The sequence below is a fragment of the Oreochromis niloticus genome, linkage group LG8 (assembly GCF_001858045.2).
Source record: "Oreochromis niloticus isolate F11D_XX linkage group LG8, O_niloticus_UMD_NMBU, whole genome shotgun sequence".
NCBI classification, from domain to species: Eukaryota; Metazoa; Chordata; class Actinopteri; order Cichliformes; family Cichlidae; genus Oreochromis; species Oreochromis niloticus.
Genome location: NC_031973.2, coordinates 5,682,481 through 5,694,673, shown reverse-complemented (window position 1 = coordinate 5,694,673; position 12,193 = coordinate 5,682,481). Strand labels below are relative to the sequence as shown.

The following is a 12,193-nucleotide window of genomic DNA, read 5'->3' as shown; positions in this document are numbered from 1 at the left end:
AGGCAAAATGGAAGATAAAAGTAGATGTTTCACGTTACACAGCTGACCTCATTCACATCAGTATGGGTGTGAATCCCCTGGCTGGCTGGGGCCTTTCTGTGTGTATGCATGTTTTCACAGATAATAGGTTCTGTCTGAGTACTCCAGTTTTCACCCACAGTCCAATGAGATGCAGGGGTAAGGGTAACTGGTGATTCTAAGGGCCAGATTTACTAAAAGGGACAAAATAGCGTGTAGGTGCAATAAATCTGGCCCTAAATTAGCCAGAGTTATGAAATTAAGTGTGAATGGTTGTCTGTCTCTTTGTGGTAGCTGTGTCATAGACTGGTGACTTGTTCTGTAAAAGCTGGGATGAGCTACAGCCTCCTTCTGAATTGGATAAGTAGAAAGATAGGTAGCTTTTTAAAAACATTTTTAACAGCACGTTCCATGCTGTCTGCAACCCCCGGGGTACAATTTTTTGCTGTTTTTAAAAAAAATGTATATGTTGCTTAGATGTTATACATTAGGAAGAGATAACGCGAAAATGATAGGATGACCAATCTGAGAGAAAAAAAAGACATACACCATCACATACTATAAACCACACTACATGTCTGCATTGTGGTATGAATTTTCTTTAAATGTTTAACATTTTACTTAAAAACGATTCAATTGAAGTACAAAATACATTTACCCTAAAATACAAAGTTAATGTTGATCATCTTGTCATTAGTCCAATAACTAAAGCAGTGAAGGTCCAACTATTGTTTAATGTAACAGCCAATATTAAATGTCAGAAACATGGCTACTGGTTTTGACATTGGCTGTTACATTAAACACATCGGCCATGTTTCTGTACAGACGAGTTCAGCGGATCTCATTCTGGCAAACCAAACCTTTTTGAACAGATTTTATTGTTACACTGCCAATAAAAGTGACCTCCACCTTAATGTGAAATGGCCCGCTTTCTGCCAGCTTCTCGCCTTCCATCACCTCCTGCAATCACTTTTCCTGCAGTCCTGTTTGCCACCTGTGCCCTCCTGCTCTCTAGCCTCTGGACTGGAGAGTCATCTATGATGGCACAAGCCAGACCTCCCAATGAGAAGCATCTGACTATCTCCAAGCCTGTCAAGAACTCACACTAGGCACCGCAGTCAACAATGCAGGTGGCAGATGAGGAGATGGATTTTACGTTTCATGCCCAGTGCACTGAGTGGCAGCTGTCAGGACATTAAAACGCACCATATCAAACTACATGCTCATCCAGACACCAACAGACAGAGTACAAACCCTGAAACACCCATCAGACTGTCCTGGTGCTGAACTGCTTTATGCCACTGACTCTCCTCTCAGAGGCATCATTTAGCTGCCTGTGTGCATCCTGACTGCTACAGCTGACCTTGTGCATCCCTGGGACTAATGACCAGCATCTCAGTGATTAGCATCACCAACACATGGCCCATAAAAGCTTTACCACTTAGCACACCATGTGCACTCATACATGTAGCAGAAGGCAGAGGACACACATACACAAGCATATACTCATGTACATCCCATTAGTATGCTGCGCCATAGCATGCCACGTGCTGCGATCTATGTGAAAGGTAAAAAAAGAAAGCAGTGAAAGCAGATGAGAGAAAATTGAAATATATAAAGTGAAATAACGAAAGATTTAAAAGCTAATAAAAAAAAGGAAAAACTGATATTTTACTGCAAAATGCTACCAAACATGTGGTTGCTTTAGCAAATTATAGATTAGAAAATGAAGCTGATGTTATTCTATTTAATGAATCAAGTATAACAATAATACTTTAAGACTAAAATGTCTGTTTGCAGCAACCCAAATCACAGTGGTTCCTGTTGAAAATCTTTACACCTGCAATACCAGATTTTTTTTGGGCCACTTGGGAGCTACAAACAAAATCAGACAAAAATCCAGCAGATACGGAGCAAACGAGGTATTCGCTCTCCTTTCCTTTCAGGTCTTCTCCTGAGGGGAATCTCTGAATCTTTAGCTATCAAATTCTGCTCTATGTTGAACAACTAACTCTGTGTGCTTGTAAATGGTTGGGTAGTAGCACACATTAAATTACAAAAACAGCTGCCTGAGCAGTGAAACTGAAGCAAAACAGTAAAGCTTCAGCTGGGACAAACAAAGCAATGACATAAGAGATGCTGACACTGCCAAACCCACTAGTGCATTATGGAAGTCTAACTCTTATTGCCTTTGGTGCATTTTAGTGTCTATTTGCAGAATGGTGTATATGTACACGAGATAGACACAAAATAAACTATAGTAAAGGAAGCATTGGATTTGAATCTATATTTGGACATCTGCTAAAAAGCAATAACTGACCAACCAATAAAGGTTACCCTAGGCATCAGAGACATGGAGGTAAAAGTAAAAATGAGGTCGGTAGACGTTTCATGTTACGTAGCACCATCAAGTTATTTATTTAAAATAAATAAATAATAAATAAATAAAATATTTATTTAAAATATTACAGGCAAATAAAATATCTGTGTTGCGAGGGAAGAAACATAAAGATAATCCATTCACCCAATTGTTAGAAAAAATGTTAAGGTTATACACACACAAGCACGTATACAACTCCCTAACAAACAATATTCAAATCAGTGGTAAACACTCAGACATAACACACAATAAGCTACCACAGATTTGACATCTTATTCTATAGCTGGTCTCTACTGTTCTCTACTGTTTGTGGTTTTCTGTTTTGTAATCAGGGTCAGGCCCAATCACTTGCAGTAAAAACTGAAAAGGCCAATCAATGTCTACAACTTTACAGCAAGTGTTTAAATTGTTGTGTAACTGTGAGCCTACAAACATACTGTGCAGACTAAAATGGAAAAGAAATATTTAAACAATAAGGCTTTCACATTTCACAGTGTTTGTGGTGCAAGAAGACAAAAAATCAAGTAAAAAGGCGACGAGGCGTGTAGATAGCTACGCAGTTTGTTAGCAATCAGTCATTAAATTTATGAAACTAGTTAGATTTCAGTGTGATTAAAGTGTTGAGTCAAGCACACACAGGCTGATACAAAAAACTGGAGACAGCTGGATTTTATGGCGCCAAAAGCAAAAATCTGACTGATGTATCACTCGCATCAGATTCAAGCGCTTCCCTTTAGGTGAGAATTCTGTGTAAACAAGCCCGCAGCTCCCATGCATCAAAACTGCCTGATTAATTCATAACAAGGCTGAGAAGCCTGGAAGCAAATGAAAAGAAATTCAGATCAGCAGACTCCAACGCAACATGACATACGGAGACCTGAAAGAACGGTTTAGGAATGCTCTCTCTTCTTACTTTGACAACGGAGTGCCAAATTTAATGTCCACATGTAGTATGTAGCAAATGAACGAACACTGCAGAGCGTACGTATTTGTGCGTCACATTTTGTGAGCTGAAGCCAGACGACAGCGTAGCATCATTCAGTCCTGGAAGCAGAGTGAGAACATTACGGTAGATCGTGTTACGTGAACATTTCCTGGAATTGATCTCCGACTCAATCTCTTGCTCTGTATGTCTCATTTCCATCTCATCAGCTTTTGAGGCTCTCATGCGACTACTGCACACTGAAGTAGAAATGGTTTACATTTCGTATACACTCAGCAAGCAGTTTATTAGTAAAATAACCAGTGAAAGGTAATGGATTTTTATACAGCAGTGAACCTTCGTTCATGATGCATTAGTTCAAACTGCTTTATCTAATTTTACACTATAGTGCTTTTGTTATTTAGGATCATTATGAAGTAATTCTAATGAATTACATTGAGTTATACCTACAAGTCTTTCTGTTATTTTGTCTGACAGTAACCTGAATAACTAAAGCATCTTTATGCATAATGCAGGTATGTATAGTTGGAAATGAAGCTGCATCACTGGTGTTTATTGATGACATGATGGCTGATAAAAGACGCAAAATAAATATCTATACTGTCTATACTGAGAAATGCTAAATTGAAAGGAGTGAGCTTTCATAGTCGTATCAAAAACAGACCAGAAAAGAGAGCTTAGACCTGCTAAAAGCAACAAAACAGTTTTCAAATGGCTCACTCTTCTGACCTCAGCCCAGCTGAGAATGCCTTTCACTTACTGAAGACAACACTTAATGCCCAAACAACCACACACAAGCAGCACTAAGCAATGCCTGACAACACGTCTCAGTGGAATGAAATCCAGCATCTGCTGATGTCTGTGGGTTTATTGATAGCAAAGGTTCAGCGTTTAAAGTAATAAAAATAAGCTTAAACTCAAAATTACTGTATGTTGGTTTACTTACTTTTGAACATGGCCTTGAATTAAAGCTGAAAGCCCACACTTTAACTGCATCATGAGTGCAGTTTAAATAAGTTCAGATCCCTTGTGGTGTTGCAGTTATATAACACACAAATACATTCATATCCTTCGCATGGAAAACAGAGTTGCTCAGTTGACCTTGGACCTGCCTTTTCTTTATAAAGCAACAGATGACATCTTCATTTTGAATAGAGGCAAACACAATCGCTTATTTTTACACATCCAGTAACTACTCACAAATATTATTTTTGAGTTTTTTCTCAAGCCACCAAATAAATATAAATATCACAGACGTACTCAGCCAACGAGGAAGCCTCGACTGCAGCACACTGGCCATCACCGTCTGGACGTTTGTTTCATTTAGAGCTACCATATTTAGATCATTTAGGGCTCCACCCTAAATGATCGGCTAAGGCTAGCAACAGGCTGTACTGTGCACTATGTCACATTACATATCAGATAATTATATATTGAAATAATACGAAAGGCATCTTGTAGGGCCAGCCTCAAGTGGTCATTCAAGGAACTGCAGTCTTGGTGCTGGTTTCATTTTTCAACTCTGGAAGCTGCAGCTTGTTTGAAAGCAATGTTCCCTCTCTTTTAGCACAACCTTTAAGCCATTTTGATAATTATCTGGTTCTTTTGTTACTCAGATGTCTGATCTTCCTTGTCTTTTATCGATGGGTAGGTAATCTAGTGTCATATGTGTGCTCATGTGTCTATGTGCTCATGGAATCTATTTTGATGGGAGAGGGAAAGAATACAATAATACCTAGCTCTTGTTTTCATAAAACTGTGCCTCACCCCTTTCATTTCTCTCGCGGAATGTGCACATCTCACTTCCCCCCACATAACAACTCCCAGTCTCTCACATTGCACCTCACTTTCCCTTTCCTCTTCCCTCTGTCTCCCTACATCTTCACACTTTCATCTTGCCAACTTGAGGAGCTTTGAGCTATGAGGTGAGAGTGCTTCTGTTATACTTTCAAGGCTGCAGAGCTCGTGTTCTCCTTGAATGCTCAAAGCCTTAAACCTTTTAAAACTTTCCCAAGAACTAATTTGCATATGAATGTAGGTTAGGGTGTCTGTTTTGAGGCCACACTAATATACAGTTTCTCTCTTGCTGGCTGTTTTTTTTCCAGTGACCCTGTGTCAGCAATGGCAACACTATTTAACTTCTATACTTCCATACCTGACGGATAACACAGACATACTAATGAAATTCTCATGGGTTAGTTTTGGGTTGTTTTTTTTTACTCTATAAGAGTTTATGAAAAACAACTGTGGGTTTGTGATGTCACACACCATGTCAAAGAAGTTGCCAGTGTGACAACAAAAACAAAAAACAAACAATCAATCAATCAATCAGGAGTAAAATGTACAGTAGTTTGCATATCACAGCTCCTTAACTGCCAAGACAACACATGACCTAAAAACTGTGAGCAAATTTGTCAGTGTTTTTCGATAATACAGGTATTTAACACTTTAGGTTTAAGCGTGTGTATCCAGCCACCCACCAGCTCCAACATCAGTCAGTACCAAACTAGACACGAAGCCTCCAGTTCATTTAAAATTTAGGTTACTGAGTGTCATCATATAAAAGTGGAATTCTAAAATAAATTCTAAACGAAAGCTAAATAATTTGATATGCAGCAAATACATCTATCTCTATTTGTTTATATCTATTGATTTTCAGTAAAACAGATCTATTCAGGCAGGTAGAGTGCGTTCTACACATAAGATAAAGCTTTGGCTAATAAACAAAACAAAAAAAAGCATATCTATACCAAGCCATAAATTAAATTTTACATTTGTCAAACACCAAAAAACAGTTCCATAAATAGAATATATGTATAGTTATAGATAAAAATAATTTAACACCAAGATGCATAGGCATGATGACGGTGACAGCGTTGGCAACCCTAGACTCTAACGCAATCTACGTTATTTAAATAATCCATAGAGTGGCCGAATACGACAAACATTCAGTGTAACAGTTATAAAATTCTTGTGTACTAAAGAGGAAATAAAGATCAGGTTAACGCAACATTACTCTGACATCTGCACTGCATAAATAAATAAATAACAGAGAAAAACATTAGAACAGGAGTCTAAGGAGCTTGGAAAGAAAAGCATCTGGAGCGTCCAAGCTCCTTAGACTACGATGATCTGGATGACTGAGAACCTTCACAGACATTCAGAACAGGACACATCAGGCCAACACCAGAATGAAGTGAAGTGACAATCCTAGTGTGCATTTTTCATCCTTCATATAGCAAAGTGGCATTTTGTCTTGATGTGCATGTTTTCTTTTTCCAAGTCTCCTATTTTAATTTGAGTACTACATTTACATAAAACATAGACTCAATAAGAACACAGGTCTACAACACATACATCATTTGTGAACAATTCTAACAAATGAGGAATAACCGATTAATGACCTTTAAAGATTTTTTTTTAAGTGAAAAGAAAACCATTCTGCACATATCATGCATGTAGCTTTCTCCGTCTTTTAGATCAAAACTTTACCTGCATGTCACAAAAAGCAAATAAGACTGAGATGCAGTGAGATGTCCTGTCTGTCTCTTTGCTGCTGTTTCATTTGGTACTGGGGAAAGCACTGCAAGCCCCCAGGCAAAAAAACTAAAAATATATACAGTATGACAAGAGACTGGATCAGACAGGCTTGAAGCTTTAAATATGTTATAAACAAAAGCACTTTTACACTTGTTTCCATGTCATTATTGTTGTTCATTTGCTGTTTTTCTATAGGGTACATCAAACTTTAACTGAGGACAGGTGGAAAGCTGTAGAAATACACTTGAGGGTGCTGCTTACTATCAGATTGTGAAGGGTTGTATATAACAGCAGTGTTTATACTTATATATGTTAAAAATACTGGCGACTGCTGGTGTTACCTCTCAGCCTCCTAGTACATATAGCTATGGTACCAATTTCAAAATCCCACATTGTTTTGGTTTCAAGTTATTGCATTCACAAGATTTCAAAAAAACTTGACCTCTGATCTTGAGGTCAAGGTGAGTGAGATTTGAACTTCTGAGATTTTTTTTTTTAGGTACACCAACAGTATGAATTTTAAAATGTACTTTGCCTCGTTCTCGAGTTACCGCGTTCACGCTGCCACAATACCCCATCAGCCTTTTATGGATGAGGGGTAAAAAGGAGAAGACACTAGCTACATTTCAGTTTATCCACTTTCATGCTCTTGCAATAAGCAGCACATTTGATTTAACTGCTGGTGTTTTGTTTCAGATCATTCAAAGATCATCTTCTCTGCATTCAATGTTACTTGGAAAGCTCATCTTTTGTGGACTCTGGACAAATTAACTTTTGAAAAAATGTTCATCTAAATGGTAATACACACTGTCTATTCCCCCCAAAATGCCCCAGAGATCGACTAAAGGCCCCTACAATTCACTCATTATGGTAATACTGCCTGGCAACATTAACAGCCTCCACATTGTACAGTAGTCCAGACACTGCAGGAGGAAAGTCTCTGGATAATATTTATTCATGCCAATATTGGTTCCAGGAAGTAACAGCTGGATCACTTTACATTCAAACCCACTATTTCACATGCCTTTCAAAGTCAGAAGTCTGCTACCAGCAGTAGGAGGAGGTCGGAGTGTAGCAGAAGAGTGATGGCGAGGGGAATACTGACTCCAAGATGATAAGAGGGTAAGAGGAATACACCCCACAGTACAATCTTTACCTGATCTTGACTCATCCTGGCTTTATTCACAGTTTCTATGTCACAGTGCACTTCATTCACTTTGAACTATAACATGAACTGCAGGGTTCACTGCCTACCGTTCACTACTCTTTCTTCACATCACATGGGACTATGCAGCCTTCCAACAGTTTTGACACAGTGACTTACTTTGTAGCCTGTTGCTATAAGTATTTTGATCCACAGTATGCTGCCCAGAAATATACAGAGATGTTTACCTACCACCTGTCATCATTCATTTTCACTGTATCACCCTCTCCCTCCTCTCTCCTTTTCTTCCTCTTTTTCTCTGCATGGCTCCCCTCATGCATTTGTAAATACGCATTCTCCACTACTTATACCAACACAGCAAAGCACCAGCTCCACAAACTCTCATTGGCTGCCAGTGACATCACTTGTGCAAAGTGTTGAGTCAGACTCCAACAAGCTCTTTCACTGACAGCTGATGCCCCCTTGTGTCCACACAGAAAACTGCAGCCCTAAAAATAAAAACACCTCCTGGATTTGAACACTATCAGCTGCTCCAGACAACCTTTTACATGTTAAACCGCACTAAAAAAAGCTACATACACGCAACCCAGATCTATGACGGCAAGTCACCTTAACCTTATTGTAAGTCATCTGATCTCCCGGAGAAAGCATGGATGTTTGCAAATTAAATTGGCTTATGTTTAGTCTAGTGGTCTGCACAGACCATTAGAGTGAATTACACTGTAAGCCTGGCTGATTATTAAAGCTAACGGGATCATGTTCAGTCTCTTTCCCCAAGCACTAATCGCTGCTGCACAGCGTAATCTGCCCTCTGCTGTTCTCAGGTTACTATAGCCACACAATGCCTCATTAGAAGCACATAACGGCCTTGATTTTTTACATCAAGGTTTGCTGAAAAGTGTCTAGTTTTGGATCTACACACTTTTAGGGGATAGCAGGAAATTATGAAAAAAATATTTGATTAAACTGTGCTGCAGAAATATACCCTGTACATATTGTTCTGGAATGAAATGAAGATTACAGCCAGCTTGTTTTTTTAGATTGATTAATGTGCTATTTTGTTTAATATTTGTCAATAAAATGTCAGAAAGTTGCTGAAATCACAGTCTAAAACATATTTGGATTACTGAAAGCCAGACAGCAATCAGACTTCTGACCCATTTAAAGGAGAAGAAGCTGCTGCGTATCGCAGCTGAGTTCAAAAAAAGAAGAAGAAGATAGAAACAGCACAGCGCACTTCATTTTCCCTACCTTGCGGCTGGTGTAGTGGGCATGCTTGGCCAGCTTGGTATTGAGTCCTTGCAGAAAAACCTCATCAGTGACTTTGCCCACATTCATACAGGCTTCATCCAGCACAGCAAAGATGCCCTTATGCTGCTGTTCCACCAGGTCAACAATGATCTGGTTATTGAAGTAATCAATCTAATAAAGGAAACAAAGGAGTAAAAGTAACCATAATGAAATGAAAATATACAAGCAGGCAAATTAAATACCATATGATGATGTATGAAAGGATCTTAAATGAAAACTACTTCACAAAACATGTTAACGATCACTGAAAAGTTAGAGTATTTCCTTCTTACGTGTTTCCAGGGGATGCCTTCCCTCTGATACTCCTCCTGTTCCTGCTTTAGCACTAGCTGGATGAAGAGCTGCTGCAGCTTTTCATTACAGTAGTTGATGCAGAACTGTTCAAAGCTGCAGCATAAAGAATAGTAACATTAAATGCAAATATCTGCTTATTAATGCAACCGCACATATTAATAAACATAAGGTGAGAGTTGTAATCCTTGTCGTGTTTTACAACCACATACAAAGACAAATGTATTGGAAATTTTCCTTTTTTAAAATATTTTATTTAATTATCCTTTCTTATACAAACCTGTTGTTCTGGAAAATCTCAAATCCATAGATGTCCAGAACCCCGATGACAGTGTTTTTCCCGTGGATTTTGGCGTCATAGTTCCTCACCTCAATGACATCATTGATGCGACTCACAATCCAGCAGAACAAGCGCTCATACATGGCCTGTGGACAGCAAAATCTCAACGTGATTGTTTGTTTTGGACTCCTTGGCAGCTTGCTGGTGAGCAAGTGCCTTGCTCATGGGCACAAGATCACCCAGTGTGCAATTAACAGTTACAGAAGCTAAATGTCAAAATATGTGAGTCACAACCCACAGTGCTGGTCCTGCAATTGCCCACATACATTACATCCTCCACAGTCTCCAGCCTCTGTCTCGAGTCATAACATTGTGACTCACGCAAGTGTGAATCAGTGTGAACAGCAGTAGAAATAACACCATGCACTGAGCAAAATACACACAGCCCTACAGGTGAACATATCGAGTATTCACAGCAATAACCTTGGCTAGCGCGTCCCGCCCGTAGTTGGCTTCTTGTGTCGTGTGCTGTTTTTCGATGACATCCCGTCCCGTGGCTACCGTGCGATAAAGCAGCGCCTTCTCCACGTTTTCCTCCTTGGTGGACAGCAGCTCCCTGAGCACAGACACCAGCTTTGTGTTCTCTATCAGGGTCACATCACCGTCCACTCCAAATGTCAAATTCCCCTAAAATATAGAACAAAGACAATGGCTTAGCATTTATGGCATGAAATACTAAAGTAAACCTTCTACACTACGTGAGAAATGTAACTTAAATGAAGAACATATTCTGCTTAACGCAAATAAACTTTAATAACGTTGTGGTGCTCGTCTTTTAACGACCACTAAACTGAAATAATTTTCAGGAATTTGCTTTGAATCAAATCATAAAAATCATAAAACAAAGCATAAACAACATGATCTGATTATGCGACAAACACTATATACAGTAACAAAAATAAATAAATAAAAATTCTCATTCACTTCGCACAAATCAGCCACATCAACAAAACCACTGACAGGTGCACTGAATAACTCATCGTCTCGTTCCTTATCAATCTTCAGGGGAATTCTTGGCTCCGTGTATTCACGTCTAACTCACATACCACCCACTTGAACATTGATGTAGCCTTAAGGAACCTCTCCCTGACTGGACTGGCCTCCCACAGCAGTACAGTGCACCCCACTACACTAGGGATTTTATTTAGGAACACCATAAAGGCCCCAAGTCTTGACCCATCCTTCAAAACTCCACAGATCCCAATCTGATGGAGCACCTGCAAGATCCGCAGGACCTGGACAACCTCCTGCCAACCCCAGAGGCCAATATTAGGGGTCGCTTTAGTATTGGGGCTGGGCATTTAATAATTCTTCTGATTTGTCCCAAGTAATATAGTAATAATAAAAGTAATAAGAGTTTGTACTCTGGGACATCTGAGGAGCTTGGAAAGAAAAGCGTCTGGACTTCTTTAAGTTTCTTGAAGATGCTTCACCTCTCATCCAAGAAGCTTCTTCAGTTCTAAGAGAACTTTCCATGACCTGGATGACTGAGAACCTTCACAGACATACACTGGGACACAGCTGGCAAAAGAAATAAGCAGAGTTGTCGTATTACTGGGCATTACCAGATGCAGGATGGTTGCCAGGATCTTGTAAACAGTCTGAATCTCATCCCCTGTGAAACCGATCACTTTCATGGCATCAGCTACAGCTTTGAAATCAGCACCATCGTTGATGCAAGACTGGAGAGAAGAAGAAGAGACATTGGAAGCGGATCAAAACAAATAACTGGAAGGAAACAGGAAACAATCAGCAAAGCCTGAGTAACATCTTTTCAACATTTATCCCCTTTAATGGTTCAATGGAACAAATACAGATGTTAGTATACAATGTTTTTCTGTTAAGTCTGTGCTTTATCCTTTCCCTTCTAATCAATCGAATCAGGATATCGCGTGTTAATTAAATAACAAACCAGCTCTTAGCCGAGATGCTTTCCTATAAAAACAGGAGTCGTTGAGGCGGACAGTGTACAAACCGCCACCTCGGCTGTGTGCTGGTGTTTTGTTCCATGACGTCAGGCAATTTGTTGCTGTCAAGTGGGTTTGTTCCTACTCATTAAGCTCAGGCAAAGACGGCAACACACAGCAGAAGTCTAAATTAAAACATATCTCAAGAGACCACAGTGAATTTAATGCACAGTGACTTTGAATTATTAATCAATGAAATTATTTTTTCCACTTGTGCTCCAAATATGGGAGTTGCGTG

The 12,193-nt window shown here is 39.3% G+C and overlaps 1 protein-coding gene across 5 annotated transcripts in view; it reads right to left on the bottom strand.

Annotated features, from left to right (window-relative positions):
* The window catches only part of myo1d (myosin 1D), a 115,328-nt gene that overhangs the window by 74,600 nt on the left and 28,535 nt on the right, over nt 1-12,193 (bottom strand). For 3 of the 5 annotated variants that reach the window (XM_005453774.4, XM_013273448.3, XM_005453773.4), the window contains exons 7-11: nt 11,554-11,670; nt 10,412-10,615; nt 9,929-10,074; nt 9,630-9,744; nt 9,298-9,468 (exon numbers count right to left, since the gene is read on the bottom strand). In XM_005453774.4, coding sequence (XP_005453831.1) covers nt 9,298-9,468; nt 9,630-9,744; nt 9,929-10,074; nt 10,412-10,615; nt 11,554-11,670 — 753 coding nt within the window. Of the gene's footprint in view, nt 1-2,498; nt 3,443-6,887; nt 6,948-9,297; nt 9,469-9,629; nt 9,745-9,928; nt 10,075-10,411; nt 10,616-11,553; nt 11,671-12,193 lie in introns of those variants that run through there. The other 2 variants (XM_013273449.3, XM_025909515.1) reach the window with 2 other exon arrangements.